The sequence below is a fragment of the Centrocercus urophasianus genome, unplaced genomic scaffold (assembly GCF_019232065.1).
Source record: "Centrocercus urophasianus isolate 14NV4802_14NV808 unplaced genomic scaffold, USGS_Curo_1.0 seq_32, whole genome shotgun sequence".
Classification (NCBI taxonomy): Eukaryota; Metazoa; Chordata; class Aves; order Galliformes; family Phasianidae; genus Centrocercus; species Centrocercus urophasianus.
In genome coordinates, this window is record NW_024884889.1 from 6,881,902 (window position 1) to 6,900,899 (window position 18,998).

At 44.2% G+C, this 18,998-nt stretch overlaps 1 protein-coding gene across 1 annotated transcript; it reads left to right on the forward strand.

Moving 5' to 3' along the window:
* Nucleotides 1-9,876: 9,876 nt before the first annotated feature.
* On the forward strand, nucleotides 9,877-11,403 carry NPY1R (neuropeptide Y receptor Y1). The gene is made up of 2 exons (XM_042829796.1): nucleotides 9,877-10,649; nucleotides 10,784-11,403. Exons 1-2 carry the CDS (start codon nucleotides 9,951-9,953, stop codon nucleotides 11,240-11,242), a joined length of 1,158 nt encoding a protein of 385 aa, XP_042685730.1. The 5' UTR covers nucleotides 9,877-9,950; the 3' UTR covers nucleotides 11,243-11,403.
* Nucleotides 11,404-18,998: the final 7,595 nt, after the last annotated feature.

The window sequence follows — 18,998 nt, forward strand, 5'->3', positions numbered from 1 at the left end:
CGACCCATCGTATTGTACTGGCTGGTGTCAGTACAGACTGAACAGACTGTACCGTGTCAGAGTGCCTGCACAGGACCATTCATCTCCACTGCTGAGAAACAATGTATAAGCTTGGAAGTCCTTCCTCAACCTTGAAAACAAAAATGTGCAAGGAGAAAGCAAAATACAAAACGTCCCTGTGATACACGGCCCCTGTCATAAAGGAATGTGTAGGAAAACAAAGTCAATCTTATTCTTGACTTACACAAGGTTGAACGAGACAGGCTGTGCCCACCTGGCCACCGGAGCTTAAGGGAAGCACTGACCTGAGAGATGATGCCCTCATCTCAGCACAGACTGAATTGAAAACCCCAAATCGAAACCGGTGAACTCATGTTCACAACAAAGGCTGAAGAGTGACTGCAGCTGCTCAGCACAAGCTGGTCTGGGAGCCAGCAGAGTTCTGAAGACTGACATCACCTCACCAGTCCAAAAAACGGGTTGTGGTGCCATGCTATGCCTCTTTATACGCCCAACTTAAGCAAAGATTGCAGCGCTGGTCTGGAAAAAGAGAACATGGCTTCCCAAAACAAACCAACCCCATCTAACGAGATTATTTCCGCAGCTCCAAGGAAGCACGGGCAGATCAGAAAACTTGCAACGCACTGCCGCAGAACGGACGAGCAGCGGGCGGGACGGGCTCTGCTTTACCATTCCCACATCCCTCTCCAGCCCGCCTGGCAACGATGCCTTTCCTGGCAACCCGCATCCTGGGACGGGACAAGGGGCGAAATTCCCCGCGCAAAACTCCGCGGCCGTTCCGCGCCCCGCGCCAATGCCGCGCTCACCTGCAGCCGCGGGGAAGCCGCCCCGCGCCTCGGGCTCCTGCGAAGCTCATAGCCCCGGGGCTGAACTCCTCACCACGCTCCGTCCGAGCCGCTCTGCGCGCCCGCGCATCTTAAGGGGGGACGGCGGGGACTGCGGGAGCGACGGCTCGGGCCGCTGTGCCGACGTTGAGGCTGCGGCTGCGGCGCGGGTGCATTTCGGGAGAGCGTTCCGTGCGGGGCCGGAGCCTGTTATTGCCCTATTGCATGCTATGACAATTAGAGTTTCCATGGAAATACAGTGAGACTGTAAACAAACCCAAGGCTCGATAGTATCGAAGGGATGCGTGCACTTTTTTTTCTTTTTTTTCCTTCCTCCTTGCCCCCCACCCCAACGCTGTCTTGTTGTGGGCCTGCCCGAAGCTGGGCCATCTCTGGGGGCTGCCCTGAACACCTTGCTGCTCCCCTCCCCTTGGCTGGAGCTCAGCTTTGGTGGCATTTATCCACCGTTATTTTAGAACGGGTGGGAGGTGATGGATTCCCCCATCAGCTTTCCACTCGGAGGTGAGTAACTCAGTTTGCCCAGACACAAATATCTAAAGGGTGGTTTTAATTTGTTCTGGGCCATCAGTGGGAAGGCAGGATGCTTTCCCTCTTTTTTTTTCTTTTTCTTTTGAGTGAACGATATTTTACAGTCTAAAAATGGTTGGGTATGTCACAGCCCAACAGATGAAGAGCAATTCCGTCGCTTGCACCAGCTGCTATCTTCGCATTGATCACAGCCCAATTACAGGGCTACTGGAGAACAGAGTGACGTGTGGGTCTTTGGGAGCACAGGTGGCAGAATGTGACACGGGAATGTAATGACTTTTCCATTTGCAGAGGCACTCCTTAGACAGTTGATATTAGCAGAGTATTGCAGAGAAGCTGTCAGTATAATTAGCCGGTGAAAAAGTGCTCTACACAAAGGCGTGCCAGCTGGATCAACCGACTCATAAAATAGCTTCACCACCCTGGAAGTCCAACTAGATTCCTTATTTAATTGGGTTTTTAAAGCACGCGTTTTAAGGTGAGGGCTAAGGGAACAATCAGCTTCACTCTTCATGGGACAGGCCCCGTATGGCAAGGAAGATCGCGTCCCGTATTCTTTTCATCCGCTCCTGCCTTATTCACCACCCACTGCTGGTGAATCACTGCATGTGCAAGTGGAGCGCGGGGAGCTGCCAAGTGGAAGTGACGTGCCAATCCAGCTCATCATTTTAAGACAGCTCTCCTGTTAGTCATAAAGGAGAACTAAATTAATCATTTTTAGGGCCGGGCGGCAGTTCCTAACATTTTTGACCGTCTTCTTACTTAACACTGATGCTTGGAAAGTTTTCACGCTAGAGACAGAAACCCAACCTTGTTCTGACCTGCTGTTTAAGACCATCTTCCAGAGCATCTGTTTAACAGGGTGCTCCCCGTTCCAGGGCAGTTCTCCAGACTGCTGACCCTGCTTGACATGGAAGCTCCTTCCTGGAAAGAGAGAAGCTTTTGAGGCACTGAACCTTTCCATGGAAACTTTTGGCTGTAGCAAACTGGCGCTGCCTTTCAAAGACCAAGAAACCAACCTGCATTTGCTGGCAAAGCCCACAGATGAGAATTTGCATCCCATAATTGCGATTTACACAGGATACCATTGTTACTTTGTGAGGTTAAAAAAACCTTTCCTCTGTGCTGACCACTTCTAAGGTAGGCGGTCACTTCCTATGGTTTCCCAAGCAATCACCAGAAATTACATGCTTCCTGGTAAAAGCAGTCAGTTAGACAAGTGGCTACTCCTAAGACCAAAATATCTTGTTCCTTTTGTTGGGTTATTTCAGAAGAGTTCATCAACCAGCGATGCACTGAAGATGTGGGCTTTTTCTTTTCCTTTTTTTTTCCTCCTTTTTTTTTTTAAACCTCAGGCCTGTAAACAACACCAGATTTCTCTCAGCTGTATTTGGACAGTTAATTGGTGACACTTGTGCATGTCAGAGGCAATTATTATTCAAGCCATTAGCATTTTTTTTTCTCCTTTTTAGTGGTTGTGAACCTCAGAATTGCCAGTAATAGTACTGAATAATAAAATAGGTGATGTAGAGGTAGGAAAGGTGCTGACATTAGAGATGTGTCAGACTGGTAACAGATGATGGTACAGGTTCCCTAGAAATTAGCCTCTGTAGGGTTGTTGAAACCATGGAGGAGTCCTTGACAAAGTCAGAGATGATGATGATGATGGAGGAGCTGGCAAAGAAACCAGCGTGTCAGTGGGAGATTTGTGAGTCAGAAGGGTACAACAGCAAATACAGGACAGAAGTCTGCCATTATATGGAATACAGATTGATGTTGGCGTGCTTCTTCTCTCATAATCCTGAGGGAAATGTACTTTTGAGAGTCATCCTAATATCTTTGAAAATTTAGCTTCTGAATGTTAGCTGTTAAAGACATGAAGACGCAAAGCTCCGACTGAAGTCAATGAGAACCGATGAATGCCATCGAAAAATCAAGTCCAAAGCCACCTAACTTTGAAATTCTGCAGTGTGCAATTGGCTGCCCTGAATCAAAACTGGCTGTGAGCCAGAGTCCAATGTTAATGTGATAATAATGTGTTAATGTCTGGTGCCAGCAGAGCACCCATCCATCAGCAAGAGAGCCTAAAATGGTAGGACGTAACTACTACAGAGTTTGAGGCATTTTGTGAGGTACCTATAAAGCATTCTTATTGGGTGGAACTTTCCCCATGCATCCACCCAGCTATTCATAGAACCACAGAGTCAAAAGGGACCCTTGCAGGTCCTCTACTCCAACTCCCCTGCAATCAACAGGGACACCTGCAGCTCCATCAGGTGCTCAGGGCCCTATCCAGCCTGACCTTGGAAAGACAGGGTACCAACCACCTCTCTGGGCAACCTGTGACACTGCCTTACCACCCTGATTGTAAAAAAATCTTCTCCCTTATATCCACATCCCCCCCTTTTCAATATTCACCCTACTCATGTGGCAAATACTTTTAAAAAATACCAGTTACGTTTTTATTCTATGGATTTTTGGCCAGTCCCTTCCACGGGTTCTTATCTCGTGTAAAGCAGTTGGGCGTGAAGGCAGTGAGGCGTGGACTAATGAAAATGTTGTACCAGTTGAGGTGTCTGCAAGGATACAGACATCTGTTGGGTAGGTGATAGAACACTTCTGAGGGTGAACGATTTTGTTACCTAACGGGTCTCATCACTTTGGCTGGCTGGTGCTATACCACTGTCTGTTGAGCATGCTGAAGCACAGAGCCTATTTCTGCTCTGTTTGAAGCCAGCTGGACGCTCATACATGACTTCAAGGGGCTACAGCAGAAAACATGACTTAGTATTTTAGCCAGGTAGCCATAATTTAAGTTACATCTCAATCGGTCTTTAAGCAACGTTGCATATAATTGGGGCAGCTTCACACTGGTTAGCTTGACTTCATCCCCCAAAGCAGAACTGGAGCAGCAAGACACTCAGACCAGATTAACCACATAATTATTCATGCAGCTTCTTTGTGTTAGTGACATTAGCAGTCAAATGAAGTGTTGTTATGTTTGGTGTCAGTTGCAGTCATTGCAGAATAAACATGCTCTTAGCCAAACGGAGAATTTGCACTCAATGGCAAAACATCTATTTATTCTACTGATGACAGACTGTTGCCCCCAAGGAGAATGAGTTCCCTAATGTGAAATGAAAGCCTTTCAATGATGCCACAGTTCATTAAAAGAAAATGAGAACAATAAAAATAAACAATAAAAGTAGAAGTAAAATCAAAGAAACAAAACTCCTTTGTTTCCATCCAAAATAGTGGTGACTTCAGTTTGTTTTATGCGCAGCAGGAACCTCAAGCAAATCTCAAGGCGTTCTTTCACTCTGTGGATTTTAAGTTTTAGGGAGAGATGGTGCTGGCTGAGCACATGACAATACACTGTAGTGAAAGTGTCATCCTCATTTTATGATCTATTTTCTTTTACATTTTTTGGGAGCTGCAGGAAGAGTATCTTAATGAGTTGATTTCCTGGCATATTTTCCCAGGTGTTTCTTCAACACCTCTTGTTTCCCTCTCAATGTATTGCTTCAAAGAAATGCTCTATTCTTTTACTCATGCTGTTCTATTTGCTCAGTTAAGATTCTTGCATTCTTTCTATTGTATTTATTCTCTTTTCACAACGGTCCTGTCTTCATTCAAACACAGTCTTCCAGCCTGCATTGTCTGTGATGCACTGAAATAACACACTCCAGGGAGGAGGATAATCTCTTACACCATGGCTATTTTGCTATTCTTTCGTCCTGGCAACGACTAGCAACACAACAAGGCTTGCTGAGGAATTACTTGGTGTTTTTGTGTGCTTGGTGCTCCAGTTGGAAATGCTCAACTTGGTGCTGGGACTGGGCATGCACCAAGTTGAGCCAAGAACTCAGAATCACAGAATGGCCAGAAGGGACCTCAAGGGTGATGAATCTCCAACCCCCTGCCACATGCAGGACCACCAACCTCCCCATTTCATAGCAGCCCAGGCTGCCCAGGGCCCCATCCAACCCGGCCTTGAACACCTCCAGGGATGGACGGGGCATCCACAGCCTCTCTGGGCAGCTGTTCCAGCACCTCGCCACTCTCTGTAAAGAACTTCCCCCTGACATCCAACCTAAAGTGCTAAAATCTGAGCTTCCTTCACAACTTCCCTGGTGCTACGTGGCACTTACTGCACAGAGTGCATTTTGTATAGCTGTAATGGAAAACCTTTGAAAAAGAACACATCTGTTTGTTAGAGTGATTGTTTATAAGTGTGTTTTCTCACTTTTATAGGAAATGCTTTGGTGAAGGTTGGTGTAGCTCCAACAGATTCAGTCATCTGAGGTGAGCACAGAGCAGAGGGCAAGTATGGCAGAGCAGGAGCTTCGCAGTAAAACCTTGTTGTGGCACATATATATATAGCATATATGTCTGAAAGATTCAGTGACTCACACAGCCCTTTCCATTGTTCCACTGCTCTGCTTGAAGCATCCATCTGCACTGCAAACAACTCCGTGAACGCCCGATCCCCTCACTGTGAGCTCAGGTCACTGAGTGACACCCAGGATCCATCTTCAATCTCTCACAGTTGATGCCCATGTTACATTGTAAGGTCCACATCCATACCAATGAGTGTCTTCAGCTCTCCATGTAATGGAGAAAATGCTACTGACTCAGGCAGAAATACACTATGGGATGCTCAGCACCAGCTTATATCTTTGCGTTGTCTGCCTGTATCCAACATCGCTGTGCTCAGACAGACATGGTGCACAGGAATTAACCAACATGTGTCTGCAATCCTCAAGAGGCTTAACATACAGCCTGCACTTACCTCTTGGTTGCTGGGGGTCAGTGTCAACAGAGCCCAGGTTTGGAGCAACCTGGAGGTTTGGCCACACTTTCCTTCCTCACAGGAGAGCTGCAGGTTTGATGCAGCTGAGCTGAGCTTCTGGAAATACAAGATACACACAAATTCTGTAGCATTCCCACAAGACTTAGTCTGCAAAACATATTACAACCATTTATTACGTGCAGCTGTTTTTTTCCTTTTGGTAATAATACAGTTACTCTCCTGAGACCTATCCTCACCATAACAGAGTTGTCCTGTAAATGGGATATTGCAACTTCAACAAGTCCTTTCTCTTGAAAAATTAATCTGGAGCCTTGAAGGAATCAGGGCACTTTTGCTTTCCACAAATTCCGAGATCACAGTGCAGCCTGTTTGAGGGGGCATTCATACCTGAATTGATCCAGGTAACTTTTCTTGGACCTCTGTACTGGCTTCTAAACCCACCGTTTGTTTTTTTTTTTAATATATATTTTTGGGGGGCTATTAAAGTAGGTCTAGCAGCAGCAGTGCTTTCTGTGCACGAGAGAGCGAGATGTTTCAGAACCATAAAAATAATGGAAAATAAAATGTTTGGTTTTCTTTCCTTTTTTTTTTCATGGAAGCTGTTTAGTAAGCAGCGCACTAACCTGCTGTAGCCGCTAGTAGTCTGCAGGGCAACTCCTATCGGCTGCATGAAAAAATCAGCTTGCCGGCAGCTAGAGGTTATGCTGGTTCAAAGATCCAATGCCGAACTTCCTAACTGCTGCTCCACTTCTCTTTCCATCAGAGCTTTTCTTCCGGCTTGACTGGCCACACGGTGGCAACAACTTCCAAACAAAGCGCCGGAGCTGCCTGAGAGCGATGCAAAACTCTCCCGGAGCTCTTCTCTCTTCCCCTCCTCTTTTGTTTCAGTATTTAATTGCATGCATTTCAGGATTACTAGGCAACCCACCCCCAGATGTGTAATTGAAAGGTGATGTGCTTGCAGTGAGATTTTCGGGATCTGCTCAGCAGAGCCCCATCATGTGATGCTGGGATAAGGTGGAGTTCGGCTTTAAGGGGGAGTCTCCAGCCTTCCCCACCAATCTTTAGCATCTCAGCTGGAGGAACACCGGAGGATCTTTTCCCTTCCCCTATTCCTTCTCCTCCCTGCAGCCCCCGAGAAGATCGCGGATAGGCGGAGCTGTTAGAAGGTGAGTTTCTCTGCGATCGCTTCCCGGCGCCGGCGCTGCTCGGGGCAGGGGACATAAGGTAGGGAGGAGCAGGTGCCAGGCTGGACTTGAGAGCTGCTGGGGCTGGCAGTATTTTGGGCTCCCTTTTGAAAAGCTCCAATAGCTTTTACAGCGAGTTGCCAGACAGCTCGCAGCGCGTTCTTTTACCCTTTCGATCCGTCGATGCTAAACTTTTGACAGATAATCCTGGAGAGCCGGACGGGTGTGTGCGGGAGGTGGGGAGACCCTGTGGGTCACAGCAGGGCTCTGCAGAGCCGCCAGCACCGCCAGACCCCGGGATGGGAAGGGATGTCCCTGCTGGTAGGGGGCAGGGAGCAGCACCGTGCGCCAGGAGAGGCAACTGCATCGCTACCGATCGTTTTGGAAAGGTGGGCAGGACGCCTTGCTGCTTGTCAAACAGTGCTGTGCTTCTGAACTGGTTCCCAGCCGTGGTACTACGCTGCTCTCTCCTATGGGGAGAGGCAAGGGAAGGCGAGGAGCAGTTGCATTTTCTGGTTTTGAATTTGATATTTCATAAATGAGCAAAAGCAGAGCTGTGGGCTTCTTAATGAGTAAGAAAAAGCAAGAGCTTGAAATCATGTCCTGACCCTCTGCTTGCTGCATTGAGGTCCCAGTGCTGAGAAAACCTGCCCACTTCTCTCCTTGCGGGATGTGGTCCCTCACCCATTTTGCTCCTGCCATCAGCTCCAAGGGCTGCGCTGCCCATTTTGTGCTGTACAAGTAACAGGGATGTGATTAAATCCACACGGTGTGATTTTCAGGCTGGAGTTAAAATCAAACCTGCTGGAAATTGAATCCAGACTCCACAGCACTCACACGCTTGTCCTGCAGATAAAGCACTTTCCTCTGACTCTGGTTGAAGTGGTGCTTCAGGAGGCCCTGGGGAAGCCTTTTTATTTGTTGGACCCTGAAACAGTCTACATGGCCTAGGGAGACCTGGTAAATTTAGTTAGCAGAGGCAGCAGAAATAATTCTCAGGTGCCTGCCCCAGCTAGCTAGAAAATCAGAACAGCCAAACTTCAAGCAGAGATGCGTTTTCTCTCAAGCCGTTGCTGTTAACTGTCAGTAAGATGTCACCCAGAGGCAGGCTGTGTTGCCTGTCGTGGTTCCATGTAGCCACAGAGGATCAGCAAAGCTGTCTGAGGTGATCTTGTGACACTTGAGACAAACATGTCAGCATGGTTCTCTTTTCACTGACTCTCGGGAGGAGCTGGAGGCACAAGTCCAGTAGGGACCAGTGGAAGGGATCTCTGCCACCAGCAACACGAGAGTCAGCTTAGGCGGCACCTAGATTTATATCCAGTATTTCAGAGCAAAGCTCGTGAATTCTCACTTCCTCTGAAGCTCGTTTCAGTGAGCTCTGTTTTCACAGCTTTAGTGATTACTGCCATATGGAGCCAGGTTTAGAGCCCACTTATGTGAATTTTAAGTGGCATCACTTTCATTAGCATAACCTGAGGTTAAGTGAGCAATAAATTTAGCACATAAGAGAGGGTGTAGAGGGAAACTTCCAGATTGAAGGTGGCTGCTGCTAATAGTAAGTTGAACTGGGATTGTATCAGGTTATTTGATTTTTTTTTCATTTTTCTTTGTTTTCTTTTTTCTTCCTTGACACATAGGCCTGAGTTTCTCTGATTTTAATATCAGAGGCCTTGCATAGGGGTGGTTATTTAGACATCACTATTTGTTTTACAGGGGTGCCTGCTCTACGGTGTTTAATTTTTGCTGATTTTGTTTGTTGGTTTGTTTCTCATTTTGTTTTGTGTCCTGCTGGTTAAGATCAAGGTGTTCAGAGGTCCTGAGTTGCCTTTGACTCACTGCCATTGCTGCTGTGAGCACTTGTGTTACAGACCAAAGGAAAACACTTTCTGACAACTCAGACACTCAGCATCCTGTGTGCATTAGGTAAAAAAGAGCACAGCAATGTTTTGGTGTAGATTTTCTACCCCTCAGGTGGAGTATAATTGCACTTAGAGCAGGCTGAGAAAGCAAATCTTCCCAGATTAAACTTGTAGGAACGAGATGTGAAACATCATCAAACAAAGGCTATCCTGGTGTAAGACTGAAGTTGATTCACACTCTGTTGTTTTCTGTCCCTTGTGCTTATGAGGCAGTGCTGGGAAGGGCTGTGCCTGCAGACCCACATTTAGACTCTGGTTCCTTCCTTTCCCTGTCCTGCAGCCCCTGCTCTCTCTTTGGATACCAGGCCATGACCGCCAGTCTTCCCTTCCCCTCTGGTCTGGTCCTGATCCCTGGCTCTAAAGTCCAGTGGTGCTGGGGGACTGGTGTGCTGAGGGTGGGTGACAGTCACAGCAGGGTTTTGGGGTGCTGGGGTAGCCTACATGCAAGAGGTGACCGGTCCTCCTCCTTCCCCCAGGTCTTGCCATGGAGATGCAGCATCGAGAAGTGGGCTCTGCTGAGGAGCTCCTCGTGGGCTGACTGACATAGATTGAAGGTCAGGAGCGGTTTGGATGAGACCTGTGGCTGCTGAGAATATTGATCAGCGAGCTGGAAAAAAAAAGCAACCAAACAAACATGAATGCTTCGTTTCTTGATCCTCTGGAAAATAACTCCAGACACCTGAACTTTTCGGAGAAGAACTCGCAACTCTTGCAGTTTGAAGACGAGGACTGCCACGTGCCTTTGGCCATGGTCTTCACCTTGGCCCTGGCTTATGGGACCGTGATAATCCTGGGAGTCTCTGGGAATCTGGCCCTGATTGTCATCATTTTGAAACAAAAGGAAATGCGCAATGTTACTAACATCCTCATCGTCAACCTGTCCTTTTCGGACCTTCTAGTGACCATCATGTGTCTTCCCTTTACCTTTGTGTACACTTTAATGGACCACTGGATCTTTGGGGAGGCCATGTGCAAATTGAACCCTTTCGTGCAATGTGCCTCAATCACCGTCTCGGTCTTTTCTTTAGTTCTGATTGCTATCGAACGCCATCAGCTGATCATCAACCCCCGCGGCTGGAGGCCAAGCAACAGGCATGCCTACATGGGGATCGCTGCCATATGGGTTTTGGCCACGGCTTCCTCCTTGCCTTTCCTGATTTACCACGTGCTGACAGACGAGCCCTTCAGAAACATAACATTTGATGAATATAAGGACAAATACGTGTGCCTAGACCTCTTCCCCTTGGACACTGCCCGGCTTTCTTATACCACCACTCTTCTGGTGATTCAGTACTTTGGACCGCTTTGTTTTATATTTATTTGCTACTTAAAGGTAAGAGAGAGCTCCCTCTGTGATATATATATATATATATACTTTCTTTTTGTCTGATGTTTGCTTACCTTAGCGATAGCTGTGGTTGTAGGTTAAATTATCCCACCTGTTTCTCTTTGCTGAATTTCCCACAGATTTACTTTCGCTTGAAGAAAAGGAGCCACATGATGGACAAGATGAGAGACAGTAAGTACAGATCCTCTGAAACCAAAAGGATCAACATCATGCTGATCTCGATCGTGGTTGCCTTTGCAGTTTGCTGGCTTCCTCTCACCATTTTCAATATCGTGTTTGATTGGAACCATGAAATTCTGCCCGTTGCTACCTGCAGCCACAACCTGCTGTTCCTGATCTGCCACCTCACTGCCATGATCTCCACCTGCGTGAACCCTATTTTCTATGGGTTTCTCAACAAGAACTTCCAGAGGGACCTGCAGTTTTTATTTCACTTCTGCCACTTCCGCTCCCGTGAGGAAGATTACGAGACTATAGCCATGTCCACCATGCACACAGATGTCTCAAAAACCTCTCTAAAGCAGGCGAGCCCAGTCGCATTTAAAAAAATAAACAGTGATGATGATGACAAAATATAAAGAAGTAATAATAATTCTACACCAAACCTCTGGAAGTTCGCCCGCAGGTGAAATGTGCCCAAGGACGAGCACAATTATGTAACAAGTACAAAATGGGTAATGCTTTTCTTCTTTTTCCAAGGAACTTTGACTGTTGTCACTTTGAAATGTTATGCTGTGCATTTTTTGCCCCTTACTCTGCTTTAATGTTCACAGCAGTTACATCTGAATCCTATTATTAAAAAGCGGCTGGACTTGCTCCTACCTATGGTTTTCAGCAACCTTCTCTTGTTCTGTTTCTTTGTACAGTTACGTACTTGAGCACAAAGATACATTTACTGATCTTTATTTTTTTAAGTTTTTATTATTATTATTATTTCTTTCCCCAAATAATTAGTTCTCAGGATTGTCCATTTAAGACCATTGCGGTATGAAGCGCGTATGAACTGCAGGGAGGCTGTCACTACAGAGGACACCCGTCCCAACATAAAATTAGGACGTTCTGATTGGAAGAGTTGTCCCCTTGTTTGTTTTTGTTGTTTTTAATCTGTCTTTTGATGAATTTAAAACTCCCGTGAGCGTAGTGGAGGCATGCACAAAACGATTCTGAGAAACCCATAGGTCACGTTAAATGGGGACATGCCTTTGGCTCATTCAGAGAGGCAATTCAGACTGTAATCACTTTGGTTCAAAGGCAGGATTAGGAGAGAAATTCTGTTCTCATTTACGAGAACAAAAACCTGGAGTAATTCCACAGAACACAATGGGATAACTCGGATTGTCACCACAGCAAATGAAAGCACAAATGGGCCTTTAATCCCAAATTATTACAGCTGATTTTAGTAACGCAGGCTTTTTTAATTTTAAAAAACCCAAACCCATTTTCATCTGCCATCACTGGAAGACTGGGATGAAATCTGCTGTCAGTCCCAAGCCTATGAACCATGTAAATTCTCCTTATGTCCTATGTATGAATGTCAAGAATCTGAAGGGAGGTGGTCATGTTTGTTTTCTGTACAAGGTGTGATTCCATCCTTGCAGATGATGTTACAGGTTTGGGATTAAAAAAACAATAAATAGCTGCAGCTACCTGAATCGTTTCCTAATAATTAGTGCTGATCTGTACAAATGATGTATAGCCTCATTATATTCTGTGTTCAGACGCGATGATATAAACCTGGATTATCTCCAAGGTGATGGATGACTTAACTAAGATCTGCAAAAACTTAAAAAGAGGATGTAGTTTGGTTGCAATTGGAACATTTTGCTTCCACAGTTGACTGAAGTGTGGGAATATTTGCCAAATGTATACAATAGAGCTCTGTGTTACTGCTTAACATATATATCCTCTAATTACACAAAATGTACGTGACTAGATCCCCAGCTGAGGGAAGCCTGCATCACTTGGCTGCTGTAAATGAAACGATACCAATATCAGCCAGCTGAGGCTCTACGTCATGTAGTGCACTTTGCTATATAATCAATGCCTTTTCAAATAATCAGCTTTTTAAAGTACAATATAGTCTTCATTTAGCAATATCGCTTTATACCCTTCTGACACAGAAGAGTGTCTTTAAAACAAGTGTAAATGTAGCATCAGTGGGAACCAAATCTGATATCTTTCAGATCTCAAGAGGATCTCAGGATGTGATGGTGAATTTAATACGCTCTAAATTAGGTATGGATAACTGTCTAAGAAAGGAAGATCATTTGGTTTGCCAGCATTTAAAAGTCCAGAGCTGTGCCTTGTGCAGTCTTAAAAACAGTGTAGAATATTCAAGTAGCAATGTGTTCTTGTGCGTTATAATTCAATGTATTTCTTTATTGACAGATAATTTAATTAAAAAGGAAGTTTCTGTACTTGAAAACAGAGAGAGAATGTGTAAAATGAATTATATGACAGCGCTTTCTTTCAGGGCCTTGCCCTTTCGTATTTTATGAGACGTCCCTTTTCTGGTGGCTCTTCATGGAGTGTGTTGCTAATATGACAAGAGGCTCCTGAAATTATTCCCCTGTCACTTCACAGTAATTTTGTTACACCAAAGGGTGTGTATTTCCACTGAGATGCATTGCAGAAACCCAGCTCTGTTCTTCTGCTAAGAATGTCACATCACGGTTTTCCCATTGGGGAAAAAAGAATCACGATGTATTTTGATTATTATTATTGCTCCCATTTAAAAGAAATAAAGCAAATCATCACTTTCTTCAAAACCAGCGGGAGAAGACAACAACATTGTTTGGGGAATTTTCCAGTTAGTTTGTTGGAAACACTTAATCAAGCTGAATTAGAAGCTTACACACAGGAGCTGTTGGTGCACGGAGATTCACTGGTCCTCAATAGGACAGCAGCACACTTAGTCCCACACCAACCTTTCTCCTGCTGGTGCTACTGCCTCAAATCACAGCATCCATCTCCCGAGGATGTTTGCCTGGGGATTTTTACCCTCCTGTCTGATAATCAAGTGGGAGCTGGGCCAGCAGATGCAAGCTAAAGCATCCCTTCCGCTCATCCGGGTGAAGCTCAGGAGCCATCTTTCTGCTGCACTGCACCTTAGGATCAGGCTTCTTTCCCATGTTTCCTCCTCTCCCTGCGAGAGGCACGCTATGCTGCCTTTCCTAAGGCTCCACGAAGGGTGCAGATTCATACATACAGCACAGAAACGCATTTGTCAGCAGGAAAACACATTTGGAGAATTTCAGAAGCAAAATCATTGCTGTTCGAAAAGAATCTTTTATGAGAACAAAGATAAAAGAAACCTTCCTGAGGTGCTGACCTGACATCTGCAGGGTGTAGATGACATCTGCAGAGAGCAGTATTTTTGTCACAGGCTGCATGACTTGACACTAGAGTCCTCAAAAGCTGCTGGAGATGTTTTCCTCCAGACATCTGGCTCCAGCACTAATCCTCTCTTGCACTTTCAGATCTCCAGCATGGCTGCTCATCCTATGTGCTAAATTTCTAGATAGGGCAAATTGTTGGGTTTCATGTTTCTGAATCATTTTTCAATCGTTCTGTTTCGATTCTTCTTCTTCCTATGTGCTGTTTTGTCAAACTCTCCCCACTTCAGCACGTACTGATTCCTATCCTAAAAGCCTGAAGGCTTCATTTATTCTTTCAGACTGGTGGAAACCAAAGGAATCTGACAGAAACACACACAGTGAGGGATCTATAAGGTAACTTAGCATTTCTGTGCACCACAGCTTCCACATATATGCTTAAACCCATCCCCATTTATTCAGTTTTGATTCTGAGTTCACGTGAACGAACTGAGATGAAACAGAGAAATTGGAGAATTTGCTTAATCATTTGCCTAAGCACTCTTACAGAATGATGGTGAACTGCTGGCGGGGACTTCACATCCTTTCCTAAAAGACAAAACAAAACAAAACAGACTTTGGATTTCAGATTATCACAGAAATAAACCTGCATATAGATTTTCCTGGCAGTTTTCCTCTGGATTTTTCTTTGTAGTAGTCCAGTGCCTGACAATACTTGAAGTTAATGCCTTACTTTAACTGTATTCCTCAGTTCTTGGTTAAAAGAACTTACCAAAGCAGTAGATACAGAATGAAGGCATTAAGGAAACTTTATTTTTTTTAAACATACATCAGAGTAGGAAATGTGAATTTAAATACCACCTTCATCTACAAGAGCCTAAAATAAATCGGTTGAGTATAAACAGTGGAGAAATTATAACTAATGCATCATTTTAAAGTTGATGTGAAAGAAAATTCTTTTCTTTTATCCGTGTTTTGCAGAATTTCAAGTGTTTGAGGATTACGTGTAAGAGAGGGAATAAGTATGACTGGTGTTAGTCCCTTATACCTTAATTTGCCTGTGGCCCAAAGTAATTTTCATACCATGTTTCTGCCCATGCTAAACAGTGTTTATATTCCAATTGAAGCCGAAACTTTGCAGATGAAGGAGGGCATCCACAAAGACTAGCTTTAGGGTAGTTTCCCTCATCTCCTTCAGTGGCAATTCAAGGGCATGCACACCTGCTCTACCATCTGCCAAAGTGTTTTTCTCTCCATTATTTCCATGTAACACCATGTACATGACAGCAGAAGGATGGCCAGCTTCCAGGGCTAGCGCTGCTGAATTCTTCCTCCCTTGTTCCATGCTCCATGGTGTTCCTTACACCTTTAGAAGGCGTTTCCTGAGGAAGCCTCAGGAATCTGTACTCTGGTTTTGTAAAGCCCAAGAGCAAAATTCAGCTGTGTGAAGGACAGTGCTGTGAGCATGAGGTCAACTTTCAACAATTCCTCCCACAGAAATTCTCTTCTAGCAGGTTCCTGGTAGGCAAGAGCTATAGACTGAGCTTGGAAAAGAGCAGAAGGTCCAGATGAAGCCTCGATGTGTTCTGACAGATACAGACAAAAAGATTAAAAGGCAGACTCATCTGTGTTTCTGTTTGGAGTCAACAAGCTGGTATGTAAATGTTTCTAAGGCAAATCGGTGGTCCAAAGATCGTGTAGGATTAATGGCTTCTCTGCACCTGTTTCCGAAAAAAGGGACATGGATCTACAAATGCAAATACATCAGAAGGTTCTTCATCTTAGACGAATGTAAATCTTTTTTAAAGATGAAGAAAACAAAACATTTTTGGCAAAACCAAAAAAGGACAGCTTCTCCTTGCACCCACCCACAGGCACATGGGTCCATTTTCTTTCTGTGTGAAATGGAGAACATTTGTCTACGGCAGGAGGAGCAACACTGAAGCAGGCTTGTTCTTCGTGCTTCATGTTCATACTGATACCGTGCTGCTATTTTTCACTCTGCAATCTTCTTTTGTTTTCCCCCCAAAGCGATGTCATTTTTATTATGCTATTTATATTCTTTCTTAATAAAAGTTCTGTGAAAAAAAAATAAAAAAAGCTGCTTGCAAGATCCTATTCTACATGTGCTTGAACATATGGGTGAAAGACATGAGAGAATTTGAAGTAATGTGCCCAGTGCTGTGATGATATTTCAGGGTGTAGAAAAAGTAGGAAATGTATTTGATTTGTTACATGCTGTTCTCCAGCCTTTTTTTCTTTTTGGAGGGGGGAGGAGAAGGGGGGGATTATAGCTTTATTTCATTTAATTTCAATGTCACCTAAGTCCACCTATTCAGTATTCTTGCTGGGTGACCAGTGTCCAGAGACAGAGGAAACTCTGGGCAACACTTTATTTCGTAACTTATGGCCTTAATGATTGCCTACAGGCCTCTCACTATCTGTAATACGTTTGGACGTAAAAGCAAAAGTGCTCTCTTCTTTCTCTTAAAGACTAATAAACGTGGCTCATTTAAGAGGTGATTGGAATATCATTTCTGATTGATTTTTACCCCGTTATTATTACAGTAATGTTTGAGGCTGTTTGCATGAGCCTTGATTTATCACAGGTGTATGGGAACAGCTGAGTCAGGGCCTGAACCTCTGATTGATCATCTGAGGTGAGCCATGAGTCAGCCAGAGGAGCACAGGTGAAGGCAATTCCTAGACCTATTTGAGAGCTGGCTACCAGTGGGGAAGGTTTTCTTCTGGAGATCTGCTGTGCTGGTGTTTTGTGAGTGAGCCCAGGATAGGGGTAAGCCTTCTGTTTATTCTCTTTGGTTATCATAGTCTGCTTTGCTTAACTCTCTTGTTTATTTTGTGATTATAATGTCCTAATGTTCTTTGGTTATACAACAGTCAAGAGTAGTCCCACAACTGTCAGTTATGGTGTTTGTGTGCTTAGAATTAGGCAGGTTCTGAGATAAGAGCCTTCAAACCTGACCTACAGCAAGGTTAACAGATATCCTTCTATTGACTTCAGTGAGCTTTGGGTATGGTCCTTGATTCAAGTGGCGCTGAGTAGCAGTACATGTCTGAATTTCTGTTTGCTAGAGAGGGCAGCAGGCCATGAAAAGGGACTTTTTAGCTCTGTGGTCCTAGAAAAGACACTACTCCACAGCTGCCATGTCTTTGTGAGGGATATACCAGGTAGCTGCCTTCAGCTAGCACTTATAGGTTTGCTTCATCCATGAGTTTTGCTACGATGTATTTTCTTGACAGAATTACCAGTTAAATGTCTCTGCCAGCTTGTCTGGCTAGCTGACTTAAACCCATTTGCTTCTCAGAAAATAGAAGAGGGCACTAGCACTTCTGAATGTAGTTTTGGTTCTCTGCAAGCATACATATCCTTAGGTTTTTCACTGCTACATGTGTGGATTTTGTTTATTGTTATTATTGCTGGGTTTTTTTTCTACTTAATCAAAAATAAAATGAAAAAGGATCATTGTCACCTGGACAGCATCACTGAGATTTGAAGTTCACTCCAGGTGGTAAGGGATATCAGTCTGCAGTGAGAGGCTGGGAGCATGACTAGCAGTGGCGCTCTCACAGCACAAACATCAGAAATAGTAAAACTAATTTGAATTGTTGCTTATACATGGCTGTCTTCAGAGTTAGGTAAAGGTATCTTTAAAGCCACGTGTTGAAACTTAAACTTAAATACTAATATTTTTTGTGGTGAAAATCAGGCTTTCAAATAACTCAGTGTCTTCATGAAATTACAGAGCTTGAGCCTAATCTTGCTCCTCTTCATCCAATGGTGCAGTTGCTCTTCTATTGCTATCAATAAGATTATGATATAGATGAGGCACATAAGGGCAATCAGCCTATGTTATTTAATCAGCAGATGTTATTTAGGTCCGTGTTACTTAGGATGTGAATATGCCCTTGGATATTTAACTCTTGGTTCTTAAGAAAACAATGTACAAGGTCTTAAAATTGCTATTTGGACAAGATCCTGAGCACTCTACTCTTGGTGTCTCTGAGAAGCAGGCAGTTGGACTGGCTGAACCTCCCTTCCAACCTCAAGCCTGTGATCTGCATCATCAAAAATTGCTTCACAGAATAGAGCAGTTTCTTTATTTAAGTGGAACATTTAGGGAGCTGTTTTTATCTCCAAACGATGAACTACTGTGTGTTTGCAAATTGTATCTATTGGCAATTCAATGTATTTAGTTTTAGCTTTCCGTTTGTTTCACTCTGGTGTTAAAACACCACCTGAGGAGATGTTCTCAAATGTCAATTCCTTAAGCATCTTGAAAAGCACAACCTGATTTTTCTAATCTCTTAAAATACACTGGTCTCTTCAAAAAGCCTTTTGCTTTGTAAACATTTCAGTGCTAACCCATGACATGATACATTGGTGTTATTAATCCATTAAGCGAGATCTAAGTAATCCTCTTGTATTGAAGTATTGCCACTTCTCCCCGGTACCCAAATTTGGCGTAATAAACTTATGGATGGACTTGTTAAAGCTTGATTTGATTTATATACAAAAGCACTGAATGCAAGAGGAACTTGGTGTAGTTGTACGCAGACGAGTTTGGGGAAGATTTGGAGCTATGCTGGTGAAAAGCGTATCTATCAATGATGAAATAAGGGAAAGAATGCAGAACTCACTCTTGTCTGCTATATAGAGCAGCAGTGAGCTGGCCAGAGTTATCTGGTCAAAGAGCTCAATTTTACATCTGAATGAGTCGGAGCAACGTGGGAGGAAGTACCATGGTAGAATTGGACTGAAGAGCTGTGGTATTGCAGAGCTGGTTTGTGTAGGAACACGAGGAGAGAGCAGAGGCAGATTTGGTTGGCTGAGGAGCAGATATATGACATGGAGTCCAAATCTTTATACTATTATTTACAGTAACCTATGGTATGGAATCCAGGATAATTATCAGCTCTAGGCCAAGCTGTAGTATGTGTATATAAGTTTGTCACAGATTCTGTTTTGGTAATAAAAACC

Excerpts from the sequence above, each read along its gene's own strand:
- NPY1R (XM_042829796.1), top strand. The coding sequence starts at position 9,951 with ATGAATGCTTCGTTTCTTGATCCTCTGGAAAATAACTCCAGACACCTG. Across the intron at positions 10,650-10,783 it reads TATTTATTTGCTACTTAAAG|ATTTACTTTCGCTTGAAGAA; the intron begins GTAAGAGAGAGC and ends AATTTCCCACAG.